This window comes from Protomyctophum bolini, assembly GCF_963924005.1.
Source record: "Protomyctophum bolini genome assembly, chromosome: 11".
Lineage (NCBI taxonomy): Eukaryota > Metazoa > Chordata > Actinopteri > Myctophiformes > Myctophidae > Protomyctophum > Protomyctophum bolini.
Window position 1 is genome coordinate 21,765,734 of NC_137872.1, and position 24,223 is coordinate 21,789,956.

The 24,223-nt window shown below is 42.5% G+C and overlaps 1 protein-coding gene across 1 annotated transcript; it reads right to left on the reverse strand.

Annotated features, from left to right (window-relative positions):
* Positions 1 to 831: 831 nt before the first annotated feature.
* Positions 832 to 24,075, reverse strand: glyr1 (glyoxylate reductase 1 homolog (Arabidopsis)). The gene is made up of 16 exons (XM_080777021.1): positions 23,987 to 24,075; positions 22,658 to 22,694; positions 22,362 to 22,441; positions 21,507 to 21,645; positions 21,108 to 21,218; positions 20,073 to 20,156; positions 17,027 to 17,080; positions 15,766 to 15,816; positions 12,675 to 12,748; positions 10,862 to 10,961; positions 9,914 to 10,024; positions 8,966 to 9,067; positions 8,515 to 8,677; positions 7,597 to 7,776; positions 5,218 to 5,342; positions 832 to 4,452 (listed from the first exon to the last, which is right to left on the reverse strand). The coding sequence occupies exons 1-16, from the start codon at positions 24,025 to 24,027 to the stop codon at positions 4,378 to 4,380; spliced, it is 1,527 nt and encodes a 508-aa protein (XP_080633147.1). The 5' UTR covers positions 24,028 to 24,075; the 3' UTR covers positions 832 to 4,377.
* Positions 24,076 to 24,223: the final 148 nt, after the last annotated feature.

The window sequence follows — 24,223 nt, forward strand, 5'->3', positions numbered from 1 at the left end:
ATGCTTAATTGGGTCGTCCACTCACAGTTAACAGTCTTTGTATTGAGTTTGTGCTTGAAATGTACTGTTCTGCAAACTGTTAATAAATATTTCAATCAATCAATCAATCAATCAATCAATCAATCAATCAATCAAAACCGTCTGTGTGTGAAGAACCGGATACAGTTTAACCTCGCCTCACCAGGCTTTCCATTTTCCACCTCGGAGGAAAAGATACAGTTAGGAACTGGATCTGAACAAAGAGAGAGTAGCCTACCTGAAGACAGAGAAAAGAAGATTCAAATGGTTGATAATAAAATGAAATAAAATAATTGGATCCAAGGTTATAAGATTTCTGCCCGTCGATGTTTTTGAAACTCAACAAAGCTACGAGCGAGCATGTAGATTGGCTATTCTTTAGGGGTGTAACCGCGATATAGTAACTGCAACGAAAAATCTATTTTATTTTCAAGAAGTATATCGAAATGAAAACAGCAACATTGACTATGTATCGTATCGTTTTGCAATGCAAATAATCGATTGTATCAATACTACATTTTTGTGCGTGGTAGGCCTACTATTTAGCAATTTTTAGAAGAAAAAAGAAAAAGATGGGTTTAATTACTTAGTTTAGAATAATGTTTAAAAGTGAAAGTGGCCAAGTGTGGTGGGCTTTATAAATGCAGAACCCATGGAAAGTATTAGCTTTTGACCAAATAACTACATTGTTGGAGGCCTGCCACCTATCCATTAGAACACAAGGCGTGTGCCTTGTGTCAAAACTATCAGTGTTATTGTTTAAATCAAACAGTGTTCATTCAAATCAAATGACAACCCAGTGCAAACACAACGTCAATTTAAAGATTTTAATAAAGAGCACAAAAAACAAACATCTTTCCACATGTACACAAAATCATAAATATCCCCCCAAGAAAAGCAATTCCATCATATCCACTTTCCACTTCCACAACTGGATCCAAGTCAGTCGGGTCAACACGATTATAAGCCAGATTAGATAAACCACACACAGTAGTAAACAATTTACACTACAATTTAATCGTCTACAGTATTAAGAGACAATGAGAGTCTGTAAAGTAAAAAACAAAACGTTACCCACCCCTTATGAGAGTCTGTGTTGGTGTTGTGTGTTATGTATGCGTGTGTAAATACAAAGCAAGGATATTTACATATCTACCGGTATTTCCTAAAACATGTCTATACACTGTACGGTCATAGGATCTTCAACTAAAAAAACAAAAAGAATATTAATTTGGCAAAATTAAAATGTATAAAATGAAATGGGACAATTACCAGTGAAAATGGGGTGGGGGATCCTTAGTTTTTAAATCAATAAACAGAAATGGACTATTAACTATAATTATTTTCCAGGAATTAAAGTTGAATTTATACACAAATCACACAACGGTGTCGCTTGCCTAGAAAACGGGTTAGATCTTCCAGCTAATGTGTCCTTAGCTTGTACATCTGCTATTATACTTAATTTGTAGGCTTTAGTTGAAATGAGCAATCTACAAGCTCACAACACGTTGCATTCACAACACGTTGTGAGCTTGTAGATTGGGTCTTTTTTTGTAAAACGTTACATTTTAAAATGCTTTAATGTTGTAATGTTTCAACTTTTCTCCAATTGTTTTAGTCAGCATCGCTGATTCTGCAAACATTAACACTTTCCAACAGAATTGTTGTTTTTAGTACAAGCAGCACTGACATGGTTAAAATGCAATTGAGAAAAGGGGTTGAGTCTTGTTCAAAAAGTTTAATAATGGGAAAATGAGAACTCTTCCAGCATTTAAAACAAAACAAATGCTTTTGACCGTGGCAAGCTCAAGTCTCGATGACAATTTTTAAGGCCTCAACTTTATCGGTTGATATCTTTAACCTAATTCAAGAAAAACGCTCGACAGCAACACAAAATTCGTTAAAACACAAAATAAAATAAAAATAAATTTAAAAAAGAAAAAAGGTCTAGAAATTAGACAGAAATAAATAAATACATCTATTCTGCAAACACTCAAGAGTTACAACATTAAGGCAATGCAGTGACCTGTCCTTGGTGCTTTGCTAACCTTTGTCTTCAGGTTAATATATAAACGGAAAAAAGAAACAAAATCCACAGAATTTTTTGTATTCATGGAATTCAGGACATAATAAAACAACCTCCACACAGAATTAACAACCTAATAATATAATTTGCACAGGAGTGATACATCTCGTTAACCTGTGCTCTACCAAAGCCAAACGTCCGTGCCATGTATCAGCTGTGACTTCAATGCAACGCAACTTCACCATGGCAAGGCGCTGGCAGAAGGTAGTGTAAGTGATACAAAGATTTTGCTGCTGTTAAAACCACTTTGAGCCCAGCAACCCTATTATGGGAGGGGGAACGTTCGCCAAAAATAACCAACCTACAACCTTTACGTGGGCTATTTTTGTCAAAGACATTTGGTGCTCTAAATTGTGATAGTAATCATTGCTAGTGTGTTTTTTCAGTTAATAGGTGTCTCCTTGTCTCGTCTCTACCTTGTATGTCTGTATGAGATGACAGGCCTGAAATTGCTATAGATGATCGACCCCTGTTCATACTCATATCCTAGGTTAAGCAGCTCTGCGGCAACGATGGAAGTATCAGCAAAAGTGGAAGGCCAATTTCCTTCAAGTTTAGCAGAATGTGCTATACATATGTCTGTTCACTAAGACCCGAAGAGACAAGGAGACCCACGTTACTGAACAAACAATTATCAGAATATAGAACTATTCAGCGCTTATTTTAACCAAAGAAATATCACTTACTGAAACATTTTAACTTAATTTACCATCAGAATTCACAAGTGGGGCACGTTTCGCCTGGCAACAGACAGAAATAGGAGACAGCAGTGCAACCTAACGTGGAGCATTCATATAGCATCATTAAATTTAAATCAACGTCAGTGCAATGCTCAAGGTTGCCTCTTAACAAAACAAACCTGATTTATATGCAAGTTGCGTGCCGGTGGAGTGGGCTGAAAATAGCGGATCTGTAAGCTCAGCCAGTGTGCAGCTGTCTATCTGCAGGTAAACATCACATCACTACTCCAGTGGCTGATAACTGCTCGTAGAGGGAAATTGTTTTGTCGTTTAAACTATACATATATAACTATATACAACTACATGCTATGCTTTTAAACCTTGTGTGACAATGCTGAGACAAGTTATAAAGGTGTGACAGCTTACCAAATAAGGTGTCAATTGTCGACTTTTACGATTAGATTAATTGCGAAACAAAAATCACAATTTTGGATCATTAACCTATTATGCAGTCTGCTTAGTTATTGCATGCACATTATCCAGAACCCAGGAGCAGCACTCTAGTAGGGATGAGACGACATGAAAATGTCATGTCACGATTGAGGCCAAAATAATTTTGATTTGATAACATTATCATCGCAATAATCACAAATCTGCTTAAAACTCTTAAAAGGCCACTTTTGTAATCCACTTGAACACCAGCAACCCTATTCTGGGGGGGAACTTTCACCAAAAAGTAACACTTCGTGAGCTGGTAGATATTCTTTTGCGAAGGGATTTGGTGTCGAGTGAAAAAGAGAGCATACCAAGAGTGCTCCTTACAGGTCCATTTAACTTTTTAGAGTTTAACGAGATATGGCAAATGTGAATCAATCTCAGTTTATGACAGGACAATTTCAATGATAGAATTAAAATCTCCCCGATACAATTATTGTGAGCTTTTTCTAATCACGTAATCATCCCATGGCCTCGTGACTGTTGAACAACAGAGAGAAGACACCTGGAGGTTCACCTAACGCCTGCATGGAATCCTTTCTCCTCGGGAGGTTCACCTAACGCCTGCATGGAATCCTTTCTCCTCGGGAGGTTCACCTAACGCCTGCATGGAATCCTTTCTCCTCGGGAGGTTCACCTAACGCCTGCATGGAATCCTTTCTCCTCGCCGTGCCTGTGCCAGCTCCGTTAGCCGAGAGGAACGACCCGAGGTTCAGTGACCGCAGGATCACCATGAGCACGGTCTTTATCATGTTGTGCATTAAACACCTAGCATCCACACTCTGGGAAAACCTTCGCAGAAAAGTAGCCGGTTGACAAGCTCACAACGCGTCGATCGCCTATTTTCAGCAAAGATATTTCATTTAGAGTGAAAAATGTATAAAGTGGTTATGCGTCTTCACACCATGCAGCAGAGGCTTGCAGATCGACTATTTTGATCACACGACAACTGGCTGCGCAAAACCAGAGTATAAATTGGGCAGAACTGGCGGCAGGCAAAAAGAGAAACAAAAATCATTAGAGAGGAAGGAAGTAAAAAGCAAAGTAAAAAGGAGAGTTAAAGTGTAGCTGGTCCAGAGGAGAGGTGCAGATCTGGCTCTAGTGAATGTAGGCCCTGTAGACGGCAGACATGTCGTTGTCTGACTGGTCCAACGCCTTGGCCCTCTTGTACACCTGCAGAGACCAAACAATGGACAAATGGTCAACACAAAACACTCCACACGTCCCGACTCTTCTCCCTTCTGGCTACCAAACTGTGGAACTCCAAATTTCTATGCTGCAGTCTGAAGACTCACCTCTTCAGACTCCAGGGGAGTGAGGGGACCGCCCACCCTGAAGAGCACTTGTAATTTTAGGAGTTGAGGCATTACATTTCATAGTAGTTTGTTTGTAGTAATGATCTTAAATTAGTATTTTTTTTATTAAAACTCATTGAAAACTCCTTGTTTTCAAGGAGTGAAATAAATAAAAAGTCCTTCAATTGTCACTAGAAATGTGCAGGTACCCTGTATACACTTACACTGTATACATGTTGGTTTGTGTACTGTTGGTAGAGAATACAATGGTGCACATTAAAACTCATTCCCTGCCAAGGACATAATTTGAGTTTTTTGCACTAGATGGTGCCGTTTGTTAACCTATGAGTCACCATTCTTTTACGGGAATCTGTGGTCCACATGGAGCCACGTGATGGGGTCTACAGGGGCCGGGTGGGGGGAGGTTAACACCATTACATTGGCATGACTCTCCATCTGCCTCCACCAGCATCTAGGTCCGCACTGGCGTATCCATATCGGACCACGGATGGTCTGACAATTATTCCATAGTCGCCTAATCGCAATGATTTAAGATAATTGTAATTAGCCGATCAGCTTTTTTTTGTTAAATAACAGATAACATCCTGACAGACCGGATGTGACCGTGTAGACAGGGTCTCACCTCATTGGCTGCTGCTGCCATGGGGGTGGGGTGGTTGGCTCCGTCGCCCATAGAGATGGCCAGCCTCAGGTCTTTCTGGATGTGTTTCAAATAGTAGTCTGGTTTAAAGTTCCCCTGTAAGATATCTGACACAGAGAGGTGGCCTGGTCAACACTGAGGCCACTTTGTTACATGTCAAGAGTGTGCTGTGTGGATCTTTTATTTTATTTTTATCCCACGATTTTGTAACCCATTTTTCACCCCTGTGTCAATCATCTAATGCAGTGGTTCCCAAAGTGGGGTCCGGGGACCCCCAGGGGTACCTGAGGGAGTTCCAGGGGGGACCCATCTATTTTGTTCATGTTCATAAAGTGCTAAAGTGTTTAAAGCAGTGGTTCCCACACTTTTTCATGTCAAGGACCCCCAAATTGACACTACTTAGCCCGTGGACCCCCATTTGAAAAGATATGCCAGGGACCCCCATAAGAGAAGACGTACACATTTAGACGTCTACATTTAGACGTCTGTATACATTTAGACCAGTGGTTCCCAAAGTGGGGTCCGGGGACCCCCAGGGGTACCTGAGGGAGTTCCAGGGGGGACCCATCTATTTTGTTCATGTTCATTAAGTGCTAAAGTATTTAAAGCAGTGGTTCCCAAACTTACATTTAGACGTCTACATTTAGACGTCTACATTTAGACGTCTGTATACATTTAGACCAGTGGTTCCCAAAGTGGGGTCCGGGGACCCCCAGGGGTACCTGAGGGAGTTCCAGGGGGGACCCATCTATTTTGTTCATGTTCATAAAGTGCTAAAGTGTTTAAAGCAGTGGTTCCCAAACTTACATTTAGACGTCTACATTTAGACGTCTACATTTAGACAGTGTCCCCCTGAGTGCCTTCCCAGTGCCTCCCCAGTGCCTCCCCAGTGTCTCCCCAGTGCCTCCCCAGTGCCTCCCCAGTGTGCCCCCCGAGTGCCTTCCCAGTGCCTCCCCAGTGTGCCCCTGAGTGCCTCCCCAGTGTCTCCCCAGTGCCTCCTCAGTGCCTGCCCAGTGTCCCCCAGTGTCCCCCCAGTGTCTCCAATAGCAATACAAGAGCAATAATACAAATTAATCTTAATGTATTAATCTTATTAATTAATGAATCAAATTAATTAATTAATTAATCAAAATTGTGGCCTGTGCCCAGCACCATGCCAAAGCTTTTTCCTGCAGGAAACACGGCTTGTGGTTGTAAATATATTGTTATCCGTGTTGCGAGGATGAGAGGGTACCTGGAAAAATATCTACCCCAAAAGGGGTACCTGGTCCAAAAAAGTTTGGGAACCCCTGATCTAATGTGATCCTGGGCTTTACACACCCTCCACCAACCTAGTCCCCATATATGGGGGACATGGGGAGAGCAACGGACTTGAACTCATGCTTCCTTCATGCCCGAGTGTCCAAGTTGCTCCTTTACACCTGACAGGGGGGAGTTTCCCTGGTTGGACGTAGCGCGTGGAAGGAACACGTTATTCCAACCAGTTCCTTTCCCCTCCATCAGGCGCCCCGGCTGGCCAGGGGGAGGCAGTTTAGTGACCAGGATTACTGCATGTTTTTTATGAGGGTACCTACCCTAGGGGACACGGGGAGAACATGCAAACTCCACACAGAAAGGCCCTTTCGCCAACCCCGCCTTCGGGTATGGGCACTGATGACGCGGAGGAGGGAACACGCCGCCAGCACCCACAGCGTCCCGAGCGGGAATCGAACCCAGGACCTTCTAGCTGTGAGGCGACAGCACTACCAACTGTGCCACCGTGCTGTGTGGATCTTAATACTTTAGAGCAGGGGTCTTAAACGTTTTATATTTTAGGTGAAGCCCTTAGCTGAGATGACCCCTCTACAAATTATACCTACAATTAAACCATTTAATCGATTTCATAGGAAACGCAGTACTTTAGTAAACCTGCCCATCAGCACGGTACTTGGTCTGAAACTTGGACCAAACCACATTGCCATAAATAGCCGATCTACAAGCTCAGAACCCGTCGCAGTCACTCCTCCTTAGTGTAGTTACACTACACTAGCAAGAAAAAATAAAATAAAAATAAAATACAGCCGATTTGATTACGATTACTAAATTGGCAACTAAATGAATAATCTTTTCTACAGAGGGTATGCGCGTGACATCATCATCAAACCAGGAAGTTATGCAGAAACACCTACTGAGTGGCAAAAAACTACTTTCCTGGCCTTGACAGCCCATACATCTGCACAGAAAAGTCTGATTGCATTAAACAACGTTAAACTCACTTTGCATGTTGCTTTGCCACTCGATGTGCCATTCACTTTAAGCATGCGCATACCCTCTATTACTACTGTGTGTGTGTGTGTGTGTGTGTGTGTGTGTGTGTCTTACTTTGGCATTTCTGGTCCACAAAGGTGCTAGCCATCTGACCCTGACAGAGGATGTCCAGTAAGGTCTGCTGTGATTGGCCGGTGGCCTGGGCCAGGGTCAGGCCCTCGGCGATGGTTGCCATGAAGCTTCCCTGCACCATGTTGAGTATGAGCATCATCCTCGCTGCGTTGCCGGCCTCACCTTCAACAAACAAAACCAGAACCGCCAAATCAAACTCAAACGCCACTGAAATGTTGTATGGCCAAATCCTGTTTCCTAAACAATTAACACAATAGGTAAAATTCAGTTTGAGTAATATTGTTTCTGCCGTCACACTGCCAATCAGGTGAAGAAATCACAAACTGAGGCTTTAACCATTGCTTATGATATATTCGAGACCATTGGGTTTTATGGAAGATTCGTCTCAACATATTGCTAGCTTGTAGATGGGCTATTTTCCCTTGGCAACCTGATTCCATATAAGACATGCTGACAACTCCTCACAAAGAAAAACAACCCCTCTCTCGTGAATGCCTGCTCAATCTCAGTTTGGGTAAATGTATTATGTAATGTTTTTCGATCTCAATGGAAATATTGCGCGACTAAACGACAAAAACTGCGGGATGGTGCGGGACTTAGTGGGACTTAAATTTTTTGTTGTTGCGGGCGGGAGTGGCGGACAGGCGGTCACTGCGGGCGGTCAATGAATGAAATCATTGCCGGATTGGGCGAGAGTGGTCAGAAATGTAACAGGAGTGGGATTAATAAATCACTCCCGCACAGGGCTCTACTATGAAGTCATTTTACTGGGGTCAACTTCACTTTAAACTTATCTTCGGAACTTTGTTTGTGCAGACTCAGGGTCCCCATGGGTGTGAGATTATGCCGGCGAACACTGGTCAACACTTGGCTGCATGCCGCCGAGGAGGAAGTGTATACCTAGGAAGAAGGAGGTCTTGCCCATGGCCTGGAAACAGCTGCTACAGTCCTCGTAGACTGTGCGGTCGCCGGCTGACAGGATGACCAACATGCCATCGTTGGACAGCTGCTGGCTGCCTGCTACTGGAGCCTCCAGGAAACGACCGCCCCGTGACGTGATCACCTACACACACACACACACACACACACACACACACACACACACAGAAAATCGTCAGCCGAGAGCAGTTATACCTTTTTTGGCTTCAGTGTAGATAACGGTTTCATGTCCACAACACAAGGCAGAATTACACACTAAAAAAATAAGTTGGTTGGCATGAAACTATGTCATTATGGGCAAAAATGTTCCAAGATTTCCAAAAATGTGAAATGTAGGAAAAATAAGTGTGTCCCTATGCTTGTGTACGGACGTGCGAGGGCCCTGGCTAGATTCAGATTCATGTGCATGTACCTGTGCCAGCTCTGTGATGGTCTCTGGGTCTACGGTCGACATCTCCACGTAGCATTTTCCTGGTCTGATGCCTTGCAGCACTCCACTGGGCCCCATCACCAACTGCACACGTGTGTTAAACATAGTTTCTGTCAGCCCACCAGAATGGCTGATACTTGCTGCTGGACATATGACCAGGATTCATTTTGACAGCAAATTTTAAAGTCAGACTTTAGTCATCTAAAATGTTATACTATTAGTATAGTTTTAGTTGACTAAATACAACAATAGTAGACTAAATCTACAGTTGATTTAGTTGACTAAAATATATTTTGGCAGGCCTCGATGGTGTCGTAATGCCTGATTTACAGTGATTTACGCCGAAAATAGGCAATCTACAAGCTCCCAAGCTTGTAGACCCACACACAAATTAGGGTAAAAGGACTTCTCTTTCCAGTAGGACTTCTCTAATGGATCTCTTCTCCACTATATTTACTATATAGTCCCTCTATTTGCAGACAAAATTGTCAATATATTTAGTCAAAATAGCATAGTTTTTATTTGGTTTTCCGTCAGTAAAAAAAAGTTGTGGTCATAGTTTTAGTACTGTACTCCAGTGGTTCCCAAAGTGGGGTCCTTGAGGGAGTTCCAGGGGGTCCCCAGCTAAATGATAGTTACAGACCCATAAGGGTCCATTTGGTTCCAAACTGTGTGTACAAATGGATTCTATTGATTTTACAATAGAAATTGGGGTCCCAGTGATATAAATGTCATTAAATGGGGTTCTGTAGACTAATGCATTTCAAACTGAGGGTCCTTGAAATTAAACGGGTTGAGAATCACTAGTCGTAAAAATCTTCTTTTATGGGGGTCCCTGGAATATCTTCTCAAATGGGTGTCCGCGGGCTAATGAGTGTCAATTTGGGGGTCCTTGATGTGAAAAAGTTTGAGAACCACTGCTGTACTCACATCCCTGGAAGCCTTGGGGTCAGAGACACAGGAGAAGGTGATGTCACACATGGAGACCACCTCAGCAGGGGTCCGTCCTAACCTGGCCCCTTCCTGGATGAACAGGTCACACTGCAACACAAAGGCAACGTTGGGAGTCAAACTTTTACAATTTACAGATAATTTAATAAGAAAAGTGGAGGCCGTGTTTAGATGCTTTTGGAAAATGACGTATGTATGGACCCTGTACAGGTGTGCATTATCAAACTTAGTGAATTGGACCCGAGTCGTCTGTGTACCTGGCACACCTTTTTCCTCCTCTACTTCAGATCTCTTCACCAAAAACAGCTGATCTACAAGCTCACAATATCTCAACGTGCCGCGTTGTGAGCTTGTAGATTCATCATTTTGGGATAATGTTTGCTACAGAATATGGATTCTGGGGTTCTAGTGGTCAGCTGACTGAAGAAAAGGGTGTATCTTGGGGAAAAAGAATAAATTTGCGTCATCATTATTATTGACACAGAAGTCAGACCGGATATGATTTTTGGTAGGGATGAATTAATTATGAATTTTATTATATTTACATACAGTCCGTGTGCCACGCTGACCAATGCTTTTCTAGTTGAGCTCGTTTTATTTGTATGCCACTGTTGTATCATATAATGTTCCATATCGAATTAAGAATATGAACCAGAAAAATAAATAATGGAAAAAATATTGCACCTGTCCCTCTGAATTCAGGGACATGTTTAGATGTCACTGTCCAGTGGGTTGTATTCTGTCGTAATCTATTTTCATTATGGATCATTAGAAAGAACTTTGTTTATTAGTCACACAGTGAGGGTGATAAATAATGTATTGAAATTGAGATGCATCGGAAATCGATTTGTAATCAAATCGTCAGATACCTAGAGATTTCCGCCTCTAATGTCATTCAGTGGATTGTATCGGGGATCGTCCAGGTACCTTTTCTGCGGTGCGGTTCCACACAGTGACCACATGACCCATCTTTAATAGATTTGAAACGATGCCACTTCCCATCAGCCCCAGCCCCAGGAAGCCTATCCTGGAGACAAAGAACAAGATCAAAAACGTCAAAAACACAGGATCCATGCGAAAAATGTCATGAGGCACTTTCAGTCCTTCACTGAAACAACAATGCAACAGCAAACAGACAATAATTACACATTTAGAGGGGAGAGGACACACATCTACATATTGTGTTGGTTCCATATAGCACTGACTCAACAATAGTATACACAAAATTATTTGAAGATTTTAGAAAACTGGCCTGGCCATGGCTCAGCGGTCCAGGCACCTTGGCTGGTATTCCAGTCTGGCAGTGTGCCGCGGGTTCGATTCCCGATCCCGACGGCCTTTACTGCATGTCACCCCCCCCCCCCCCCCATCTCTCTCCCCATTTCCTAATAGCCTACTCTATCCCTCCGTAAAAAATATATAATATAAAAGGTGGAAGCCACAAAAAACATATAAAAAAAGATTTTAGAACACTAAAGTCCCTTTAAGTGCCAAACACTGACATTGGAATATACCCAAATTACTTTATATAGACAGCAAACCAGTCTAAACATCTGGATGTTGGATTTCCAACATTAAAGATTTTGGAAAGTGAGCTTAAGAACTGCATCCGTTTGGAAATATGCATAGCTATGCAAGCAGATATTTTATCCAGGTTTAAGAACCATACATGAACACTATAGAAACTGGCCTTTAGGACAGCAAACTGTAAACAATACTGTATAATTTGTTTATTTATTTAAAAAAAACTTCAATAAAGCTTTTGAGCTCATTTAATTAATTGTCTTTTTTAGTATTCAATTATTACACAGCCAAATGTGTTTCGGATATAAACCAGTGTTCGGATTCAACTTCAAATCCCTAGACACCACAGTGACATAATGGTTTTTAGCCATTTGGTCGAAATACTATAGTGTACGTAAGATTTGTGAAGCGGAGAACAGCCTGGAACAAATATTCTATTGTAACTGGCTGGATTAGCCATGGAACTATGTTAAGGATCTATAACTACCTTTGCTCCAAGACCCTCCAGACCTCCAGGAGCCGAGCCTGAGCCACCTAAGGTGACCGTAAGATTTTTGTATTTCTACATACCGGTAGTTTATAAGTCTTCCAATTCCAATTCAGTAGCTTAATGTCAGTTATCGACAGTTATATGTGACCACACCATATACAACCTATATAAAGGCAAAACTTTCCAAATTTCATTATGCTTTAAGTAGAATGTGATGTGTCAGACTAGGGGGTTTTCATGATTCTGAATCCATTCCAAGCATTAGTTTTGCACGAACAACACACCTTGGCCCAAAATTCAGCCATAGCCACATGCCCAATGTGATGACCTAATCACAATTGTGACCCCCACATTACCGTGTGGCACACACAAAGCTACTTAATGAAGTGGTTGCACCACTTAAAAAATATAAAAATGTTACGCTCACCTTAGGTGGTACAAATTCATGAAAATATCAGTGTTGGCCCTGCACTAATAGACGTGGAGCAGTGCCCTGTAGTCCAGGTGTAGCTAATCAGTGCTGCGGTGAAAGGAGTGCTTAACCCATTTTTGGCGGGATCCCCCTTTTAGTGTCGAAAATCGAAGAACGACTGACATTTTCAGAAAACTGTCAGGATGTAGAAGACATTTTTAGAATCTGATCTCAGGTCAAAATGGGTTAATGGTACACCACTACCTCTATGGATTAGTCTATAGCAGTTATGAATGTTGTAAACATGAACATACCTTTTATCTGTGGGTGTGATGCTACCGTTGATGGCCGTACTGTCTGCTGCTTGGATAGATGTTGACGTTGTGTCCTGAACAACCAAAGAGAACAGGTCAGATTTAGGGCCACCATGATCATGACATTATACTTGACAAATGACTAATTGAAACAAATAAATGGTTTAACGATTGAATTGTGTGTTTGGCATTGAACATTGGAACGTATAAATAAGTAATAAAATAATTGCAGATATGACAGAAATACACAAAGAAATTACATTTAATGACTTGCATTCAAACTGTAAAAGAAAAAAGCTTATGCACAAGCCCACAAGGTGTCAATTACAAATAATTGAAATTATCTAAAATAATTGTGATTAGGCTGGGATTCAAATGGTGAATCATAGGTTAGCCAAGAGCGGCATCTAGTGTAAAAAACTAAAAAAGCTAAAAGTCGTCCTTGTCAGTATGAGCATTTGGAGAAAAGGTCGTAAAGGTAGTCCTTGGCAAGAAATCTATGGTGGGTGCCTGGCACAAAATATTTTCAAATGGGGGATCTGCAGACAAATACATATAAATGTAGGGGGGTCCTTGACATGAAAATGTTTGAGAACCACTGGTTCAAACAACATTTAGAAAATCCCAAAAAAACACAACCGCCAACTACCAATATCCCAAAGTCACTTATAATAAGAAGACTTGGACAAGTTGCCAACACTGCTTGCACTCGTTGGTGCTTAAAAGCCTTATTTATACTATGTCATACGACTGGCACTCGCCGAAAATAGCCAATCTACATGCTTCGCGATGCGATAGGTTGTGAGCATGTAGATTGGCTCTTTTCTTTTACTCTCAGAGTTGCACACCCATAAGGGGCCATTTGGAACCCCCTCAAGGGACCATGAGGGTCATGGAATACACTTTGAATGAGCCGACATGCACAATATCAGCAACCTGTCTGTTTGACCAGAATGGAACAGAGCTTTCATTAGTTGGCAACACCTTTATTTCCAATATAACCAGTGAGCACTGTGCACTGAGCCTACGGATTGCCACGGTGACACCTGTCACTGTGTGACTGGCGTGACGCGTTTATAAAAGATAAAAATGTTTGCGCTGGACTCCCAGAGCTCCAATGACGCAGTGAACCGCCAACCCGTTTTAAAATAAAAACTCACTTGCCATTAACCAGTTCCTTGTGCTATTCAACCCTTTACGCAATGCAGCTTGAGCAACACTTCCAACAGTGACTCGGCAGCAACGTAGCTGGCAACGCTTTTTACGTTTGAATGCAAAATCACTGTTTGAGAATCGACCCACACAAGGGCTGGGAGCTTTACCAAGGAATTATGTCTGGGAACTTTGGGAAAGCGTCTTAGTTTAACCCAGGGGTCTTCTTTTTTTTACAGTAACCACTTGAACCATAGCATCCAGGGATGCACCGATGTATCGGCCACATATTGTATCTGCTGATATTTGCCGTTATCGGTATGAGCAAATAAATCTGACATTAACTGATGGCAGTAGCTGATATTTATCTATTGTTGATAAGCATTGGTACATTTTGCGTTAGTCATCTGCAGCCTACCAAGCTATAGATTCTGAACAGGGTTACCTGCACAATGTTGTTGGCATGGCGCTGCGCCATGCTTGAAATAAATCGCGCCATGCCAAGCTGCCCAAAAAAGGGGGCTAGTGAATCATGGGGTGTGTGTGATAGGAAATGTCCAGTACCTCCCCAGTGCCTCCCCAAGTGCCACCCCAGTGTCTGCCCTGCAGTGTCTGCCCAGTGGCTCCCCAGTGTTCCCCCTGAGTGCCTCCCCAGTGTCCCCCTGAGTGCCTCCCCAGTGCCCTCCTGAGTGCCTCCCCAGTGTCCCCCTGAGTGCCTCCCCAGTGTCCCCCTGAGTGCCTCCCCAGTGTCCCCCTGAGTGCCTCCCCAGTGTCCCCCTGAGTGCCTCCCCAGTGTCTCCCCTCCCCATGCCTCCCCAGTGGCTGCAGTTTCTCCCCAGTGCCTCCCCAGTGTCTGCCCAGTGTCTCCCCAGTGTCCCCCTGAGTGCCTCCCCAGTGGCTGCAGTTTCTCCCCAGTGCCTCCCCAGTGTCCCCCAGAATGCCTCCCCAGTGCCTCCCAGTGTCTCCCGAGTGCCTCCCCAGTGCCTCCCTGAGTGCCTCCCCAGTGCCTCCCCAGTGTGTACCCAGTGTCTCCCCAGTGACTCCCCAGTGCCTGCCCAGTGTCCCCCAGTGTCTCCCCAGTGTCTCCAATAGCAATAATACAAATTAATGTTAATTAATTAATCTTATTAATTAATCAAATTAATTAATTAATCAAAATTTGCCAGAAGGCCCTCCCGCACCCAGCACCATGCCAAAGCTTTTTCCTGCAGGAAACACTGCTGAACATGTATTTCTTGTATTGAAGATGTAATTGTTTCCCTGGCACAAAAGGGGGAAAGAACAATAAAAACTAAATAAACATATATATCGGTATCAGTATCGGCTAAATTGTTATTTTAAACATCGTATCGGCCAATAATTTCCATACCGGTACATCCCTACTAGGATCCTATTCTGTGCTTTGTAGTTTGTTGTAGATTGGCAATTTTCGGCAAAAAGGTTTGTTGTAGGTGAAAACAAAAGCAGATCAAGTATTTTTTTTTAAAGTATAGCAGGTTTATGTGGTTAACTGTTTGAAAATACACAGTAACATGAGGTTTATGTGGTTAACTGTTTGAAAATACACAGTAACATAAATCAAACTCAACGCTACACATTGATACTGATGTCAAACAAGACCGACGCCATTTACGAAATCTATGAAAAAGTTGAATCTGCAACACAATGTTGTACAATATGTACCGGTACATGGATCCCTGCTTCATCTCTCCCTCGCTTAAGGGGTCCTTGGCCTGGTTTTACCCACTGCATGGGGACCTTGCCCGTACTCTCATTTGGACATTCTCAATTCTCAATAAATGAACAGAGAAAATAATTCCTCTTCCTCCGTCTTTATACAATAATTGTCCATTATTTGCGTTACATCTTCACATAATGTTAATTCAATAAACGTATCATGTATCTGGTGGTTGTGTGAATTAGTCAAGAGATCCTTTACCTCTTCGATGATCTTGAGACGCTTGCTGATGGGTTCCAATGATGAGGCAGGCTGCAGAAAACAGAAGCCTTCAGTCAGTTACATCTAGGCCTGTCACAATTACTACATATTCTCCTAATCGCAATTATTTGAGATAATCGCATTTATTTTTGTATAATCTTCAATCACTAGCATGTTGAACATTAAAAACAATTGCAGAAATAGCAGATCTACAAAGCTTGTAGATCAACTATTTCCACTATTTTGTAAATTTTGGGGAAAGAGAAAAAATAGATATATACATTAAATGTGTCAGTGATTTCTTCAGATATTCAAGTCATTTGTCATATCTGCCCTGTGCAATTTGTGAATACGAAGTAAAACAGAATTAAAAATTGTAACCTTCCGATGTTCAATAAAAAAAAAATCACACACGTGTGAACTGAGTGGTGCAACTCCCCTCTCCCCCCCGTCTCTCCTCCCCTCTCATTAGCAGGCAACAGTACAGCACTCTCTCTCTCTCTGTTTCTGGCACAACAGCGCCCCTACTGGTACTAATAGTCATACTCGTGCTCATGGCCACATAGGTACATAGGCGGACACATAGGCGGACACGGACATTGCCGTTCCTTGGAGTGGTTGCACCACTCAAAAAAATAATAAAATAGTTATTCGCAATTATTTGTATGACAATTAATCATCAGCTTAAATTTGTCTGCAAATCTTTACTTTAAAATGCATTCTCCAACTCTATCACTTGCTTACTGACAACCTTTCAACCACTAGTACGTATAGGGAACTTTCAACATCAAAAGCAAACATTTAAGTTAGTTGTGCCACGGATTGCTACACTTCAGTGGCCAAAGTTTCAAATGGGCCTGTGTGTGTGACACTTTTGAGGAACAAACGTCCACACGAGTAGAGTACAATTTCTGAAACATTGTGAGAACCGTTCATTTTCCTGCTCCTATAAATGTCGTTTTAGAGATGAGGTTTAGAAGGAAAATATTCAGTTTGGGTTTATGGTTTGAATTAGGGATTAAGAGGTTTAAATTTAGGGTTTGACGATATACCTTTCCCTATTTTATACTTACTTGTGCACCAATGTCACACACCGTCTGGCTATTTTCAGTGCCATCCTAAAAATGCCATGTCCCTTATGGCTTAATTATTTTGGCAAATTTAACCATCCGTACTAGTTCCCGTGGCTAGCAGGGATGGAACTCAAGACAAAGTAAAGGGGGACAAAGACCTGGTGACACAAGAAAGGCAAGAGGCCTACCTTTTCAGACTGGCTGAGAAGGAAGTGGTGGAAATGTGGGTCGTTCTTGACAGGCTACAATAGAAGAGAAAAGGGGGGGGGGAAACTCAGTGAGACACTCTCAAATGAACTGACCAAATAAAAGATAGCGGGGCAGCCGGCAGCAGCACTAAAGGATCTTCAAACTTTTTTTTAAAGAATACAGTTGAAAACGCCATTTGTGTAAAAAGACCACCGTGCAAGTTTCTTTCAGGTGGTCAACATTTGCTTTAGTTTTTTTATTGATTTTATGTAATATTCTAATATTCCCTTTTATGTTCTACCCTTTGATAGAACATAAAATAAAACTGAAGGTAGAAAGAACTGTTCCTTGTGATACCACTAAATAGGAAATCATAATTTTTTTTTCTCCTTTGTTAGTTCCATTGATCCAAGTGGGAACACAATAGATTAATGATCATTAGAACAAACATGCTCTGAAAATGCAGGCAGCCAACCCATCTGAACACTTAACATGGCAGCCGATAACGTGTACACTTCTTAAAATGTTCAAGTTGGGCCACGATCCCGAAAAGGTTAAGAACCACTGCTTTATGTAGTGAAAAAGAGAAAGAATATTAGTGCAGGCAGTTAATCACTTCCCCTCTGGCCCCAGAATACCACTTATTTTCCCATCCTACCAGCTGGTTAAGTGCATCCACCAAGTGTCACCAAACTAAAATGGGCCCTGATTGAAATGGGTACAAATTGAGCAATCATCTCAGTACCCATAGTAATTGACCACATGTATGTCATTGCAGAGCCTGCCTCATGCAAATTACAGGTGGAAGTGATGTGTGCCTGTTTGACATTACTTAGCTAGCCAGCCCACTTAATCAAATTGTTTTTGTTTAGCTTTTTACCCCTTGTTCTCTCCAATTCAGTCGTCGTCACTGCTGTTGTATCCTACCGACTCACGTACCAGTGAGGAGCCCCCATCAGGAGGACGTAGAGGCTTCGTCCTACTCCTCCCGCCCATTACTCCCTGCTGACAGGTCCCCAGCCTATAGCATTACGTCCTGGATCTGTACTTGGTCCCCTCCTTTTCTCCCTGTACACTAAATCTCTCGATATCGTCATCTCTGCTCACAATCCATCACATCACTGCCACGCCGATGACCCTCGGCCGTTTCTACCCCCCCCCCCCCACCCCTCTGCTACTCAGGTGGAAGAAGGCATGACTACATGCCTGGCTGACATCTCACAGTGGATGTCTTCTCACCACCTCAAGCTGAACCCAGACAAGAGTAAGACTGAGCTTCTCTTCTTCTCAGCTAAGTCCTGCTCCATGCAGGAGCTGACTATTTACACACCTTAGTAACTTTCGTTCCAACAGCCAAGAACTTTTGGTGTTGTCCTGGACAGTCAGCTCTCATTCAAAGCACACATTACAGCGGTCACTCGATCCTGTAGGATTACACTCCAACATTCAACAAATTAGACCCTTCCTCACCCAGGAGTCAGCCCAGCTCCTAATCCAGTCATCAGTCCCGCACGCTCAGATCAGCCGACTGTACTGACGGAGGCTGTAAGTACCTCCGCTAAATACGCTGGGACAACGCTCCACACTTCCCAAACTCTTCTCCCTTCTGGCTCCAAAACTATGGACTAACTAACTCATTCCCAATCTTCTGCCGATTGTCTGAAACCCCACCTCTTCAGACTCCATCTTAGCCCGTAGCACTTACCCTAGCCTCGACGACCTTACAGGCGTATGCATAGGCTCAACTAAACTTATGTAACTTAAATAGCAGTTTATGTAGACATACGGTAGGTGCACTCAATAGTGTATACGCATGGTTTCATAATATAGATATTCCACTATGATCCATGATGACTATTTTTTTTATGTATTATGTATTACCATGTTTTTTGTTCTTGCTTATTGTAAATCACTCTGGATTAAGAGACTGCTAAATGCCTAAATTGTACAGTGACAATTAACACAACTGCACCGTGTTCAGGGGAGGGAAGCTGGGCAGGGATGGTGACATTTATAACTGCACGTACTCCTACAGGCTGGGAGCAGAGACTTGAACAGGAGGAATAGGACCTCCCAGTGGGGGCTCCTCACGGACATGTGAGCTAGTAGGATACAACCGGCAGTGGAAACAGAAGTATGTGGAGAGGGTTAACTAGCATACTATCGGCCTGCCATGATTTGCATGTGATTGGCTTTGCATCGACATTCACTTGACAGCGCCTGGAAACCATAAGTCTGACTACCAGTGTTCACTCCATCACCAATCAATGCATGTCATGCTCCATGGTCATCAACCCAGTTTCTGGGACGCTTGTGTTAAAATGACACTCTAGAACACTTATATTTGAATACTTTATATATTAAGTTTCTTTACATTCTGAATAAATATATTGTGGCATATAGTGCTATTATTCTTGTGTGCGCGCGCACATGCGCGTGTGTGTGTGTGTGTGTGTAGATCTGCTATTTTCAGCATGTGCAACCAAGTACAAATAAGTACTTGGACAGGGTAAAAAAGTAAACAGGAAAGCGTACAAATTTATAAGCTTACACTTTGTTGTTCCACATCCAATGTCGTCAGCTCACTTCTTTGGGTCATGATTTCACTTGTTTATACTGCTGTTCTCTATCCCAATTAGATAAGATTGGTATCGCAATCTCAAAACTAATTTTCTGTTTAGTGTTTACTAAAGAGATGGAGAGACATGGAGACGCCCGTCACTGAACCACTCACCCTACCTTTAATCATGCTACACTAGTATGAACTCAAGTTTTCATAGTACGTCATAACCACCCAGCAGTCTTTGCGAGCCATGACAGAGTTGGTGACCACCAAGTGAGTTCTTTATCAGCCACAGGTTCTGCAAACTAAAACAAACACATGCACACAGGTCAAAGAGGGAGGAAAGGTCAGAGTCAGCAGCTGTGCTGCGGTGTGGTGGCGAGGAAGCGTGCTGCACATTAAGCATTAGAGAGGGCAGAAGAACAGAGCAGGCTGGAGGGGCGAACAGAGGGGAGGTGGGTGGTTTGGGGGGTTTCACCTACACTGGCTTCCCATTTGAAGGCTGAGCCGGACGCTGCCCCCAGCCTCTCAGCCGTGGACGGCTCGGGGTCTGAGTCAGTTAAGTCCTTGGAGGAGGTAGGGTGGAGAGAAACACACATTGACATTAGAGTCCGACCCATGCCTGATATTCGGGGTCCAATGCTGATCCTGAATATTTTAATAGACCTAATTATTATTACACTTTAACGATTCCGGTTCCTTAACGATTCCCTCTTAACGGTCCGATTTGGTTTCTTAGGGGGTTCCAAATGGACCCTCCAAATGGACCCTTACAGGTTTGTAACTGTAGTGTACAAATGGAACGAAATTAGGGATGCACGGAATGGGAAATTCTTGGCTGAAACCGAATACCGAATATAGGAAACGGTTGGCCGAATACCGAATACTTGTCTCTTTTTTGTACCATTGCTGTCATGGCTGTACCTTTGTTGTAGAGCTACATGATAATGGCAAGACATGATTACATTTTGATCACAACAAAACAGTAGGTTACGAAAAGGTAACCCTGGTTCTTTAACTATTCGGTTTCTGCTCTAAAATCAACCTAACTGAATACCGAATACCGGCTATTCGGATTAATAGTTTCGGCGCTCGAATATTCGTTGCATCCCTAAACCAAATTGCCCCATACAGGTCCTTCAAATGAGAACCACTGCCCTACTTCTACACATTAGGCAGTTTATGTCCATCTCAAGTGTTGCACTACACCCAACTTCAGAGCACAACACGCTTCTGACTCTTTCTCGCTCTCTCTACAGCGGTAAAGTTGAACCTTTTTATAACTTTGAGGTTGTGCATTTTGCTGGGCTGGCTCTGCCTTATGTTGTGGTCAGAAAAGTGACAGTCTCTCATTAAATTAACTATCAGGATTTAACAGTGCAGATCAAATGGGAGTCAGTGACCAAATGCATATCAATGCTTGACGTCAAACTGGATTACCACAGATTGAAGCTCACACATTGACCCACAACAAAAACAAATGAATGCCTGATAACCAACTCCAATGTCCTACTGACCTTCTCTGACGGATCCTTGAGGGCGCTGAGGTCCTCATCATCTTCCTCCAGGATTTTCAGTGGCTTGCTGGCAGCCTTCTTTCCTTTGCCTTCTCCTTTGCCTTCTGAATTCTAAAACAAAGAAAACATGTCCCAGTCCCACCTTGAATGTCAAATCACATGTAGCTTGGTTGTACTGTATGCATGCAGTGTAGTCCATTCGGTTCCATTTGTACTCTCTCAGAATTGACTAATCACAACTTTTACCACATAACACAAAACAAAACAAAACCTCTACCATAATTTCATTTCACGTTTAAAGATACTGAGCTCAATAGCAGTCCTAAGAGCAAGGCCCACCCACATCCACACTCTGCTCAAGACAGCAGGTATTTTTTAATAGGAAGACATTTTTGGCACCTGCTCTTTGCCCTTGGATTTCTTTAGGAAGTCCTCCACCGCATCCACTGCCTGCTGGAAGCGTTTGCCTTTATTGATCTTGATCATCTCCTCTTTGTGGGGGTGGTAGGGCTTCAGCTGCTCCACTTTGATCCATGCACTGGAGACACAACGAACAAAACAAGGATTATGTCGGAGGGAGAGTGACTACTAGGCCTGTCACAATGACTACATAATTGCAATTAGTTGAGATAATCGCAATTATTTCGCCAAACCGTTTCAATGTTAAAAAATGTTGTTCAGACATTTTCAAATCATAAAAAAAAAAATAAGGGAAATAGCCGAATCGATCTACAAGCTTGGCTATTTACTTAGTTATTTGTATCTGCCCTGTGCAAACTTTGTTCATAAAGTCAAACAGAAGTGTATTTTTTATTCACATGCTCCTACTGTATGTCCAATGACAGAAAGTCATGGTCAAATGGTAAAATGTCATGATGGTATTGGTGACAGCTGTAGCAAGCATTTAGAGCAGTGGTTCCCAAACTGTGGTGAGTGCACCCCTTGTGGTGCGCGAGCGACTTCTAGGGGGTGCGCGACATGAAAAGGCTAATGGTGGTGCTATGGTTTTATTTTAAATATATTAACATACTATGGCAATATGGCAAGTATATGCAGAATACAGCCTATCCTGCATATGCCATATTCAGGTTCATATATGTGCATATATGTGATAAATAGGAAATATATGTCTCTATATAGCTTATGCAATTTATATTTCCATGTGGGGGGGTGTGTCAGCTAGTTCGGGAGGTAACAGGGGGTGCATGGCCAAAAAGGAACCTCTGATTTAGAGGAGCTGTTGACATTACTTACTGGTCTTCTGTACCAAAGAATTTAACAAAATGGCATTTTTTGCCCCTTGGCTTTTTCAGGTCCTTGGGAGGGCTAACAACCTAGACAAGAGATAGATAGATAAACAAATAATAATAAAGTTGAGTCATACAGGACTACAAAGTGCTTTATGGAACAAGATAAAAGCAACAAGAAAATGGTTAGAATGAAAACCGCAAAGTAAAAATGTATAGTATTTACCACTGATGATGAGTGTGTTTCTATTGACAGTATCGCTATTCACTACTAATGATTTTTTTAACTAAAAGAAGTCTCACCTTTCCTGGCCATGGAGGGTACCGACCAAGCTTCCCCCTGGAAAAACAGTGTTTGATTATTGACAACTAATCAGTCATTGTCATAACCTGATCATACATCATGTAATGACAGTGAGTGAGTGAGACTAAATAACATTAAACGGTAGGGAAAGTGCATTTTTTTGTTGAAACAAAAGGTTCGTTCTTTTTGTTAAAGCACTACTGTGATAAAAGTTATTATTAGAGTGTTTGTAACTTAAACTGAAAATACATTTCCAGGTAGGTGACAAAACTTCAGCCAATCCGGAGAAGTGTCCATTTATCAGGTTAACGTTTAGTGTTCCAAATCTGTCTGCTCATTTATTTGTGGCAATGATGATCTGTCAGTCATCACTTCGAATGTCACTTCTTTAATCTGTATCCTGTCTGAGATCTCTATCCTGAAATTGGTATCCCAACCTGAAATTGCATTTTCTGTTTTTTAAAGAGCTGGAGAGACATGGAGACTCCTGTTACTGAACAAACACTCTCGCAATGAGTAGTAGTATCAGAATACAGAGCTGTTAACACTTATATTTCTAACCAAAGAAACAACACACCATCACATTCAAGGCCACCAGGAACAACTCCTACTGTAACTGATGTCACTTTACTCAAATGTACTATCCGTCCGTACACAGTACACAGAGTAGACACACAACCCTGACAAATGACTGTAACGTGACTTTAGTTTGTGCCACTCAGATATACTCTATCTTCGTCACAACAAGCAGACGTAGACAGTTATAGCTTTAGTGAAATATTCTATATGATACTTTACAAGACTGAGGGAACGTACTGGGGCTAAAGTAAATACAGCCCTGTCATGTCAGATGCCTGTCTGTGGCGTTACTTTAATGACATGTCGGGTACAAGTAACACACGGCAGATGGCTGCAACTGGCTCTAGCCTGTTTCATGCCTCGTAGTATGTCGGTGCCGCTATTCAAAAAAACAAAAACAAAAAAAGAACAGATATATAAGCCAACAACTCGTCGCGATCCGGCGAGATGTTAGCATGCATATATGTTCGTTTTCTCCTGTGTATTTTGGACCCGCGCGGTGTGTGTTTGGGTCCCTGGCTGTGTTTGGGCGCCCCTGGGTGCGGTAGGGAGACACATTATTTGCATTAGTTCCTCCGCTAGCCGCCATGCTAACGTTGACTGTACGCTGGCCTTAACGCGCCGTTATACCAACAAACACGTCGTAATACGGCGTGCAAATTAACAAAATGACACTTTATGGCATCAACGTTGGTTAAAGGTCAGTGGTGTCTGATGTAAATGTTTAATTAAGCGTTTTGTCGTCTCACCAGACCAGGTCCCCGATCCTCAGATGCACAACAGTCGCCATCTTAACTTTTTTTTTCTACTACAACAGCAGAGACAGAGAGGAGCAGATACAGATAGACGTCGTCGCACTGAATCAAGGGAGAAAAACACACCCACCACATAATGGTCACATGGTGCCGTGTCACGTGGCCTCCCAGCGCTCTGCGTGCAGCGTGCTGCTCCGAAACGGGTGACTTGTAGAATGATGTGACTCTAGT

Excerpts from the sequence above, each read along its gene's own strand:
- glyr1 (XM_080777021.1), bottom strand. The coding sequence starts at position 24,027 with ATGGCGACTGTTGTGCATCTGAGGATCGGGGACCTGGTCTG. Across the intron at positions 20,157-21,107 it reads TCAAGGATCCGTCAGAGAAG|GACTTAACTGACTCAGACCC; the intron begins GTCAGTAGGACA and ends ACCTCCTCCAAG. Across the intron at positions 7,777-8,514 it reads CAAGACCTCCTTCTTCCTAG|GTGAGGCCGGCAACGCAGCG; the intron begins GTATACACTTCC and ends TGTTTGTTGAAG.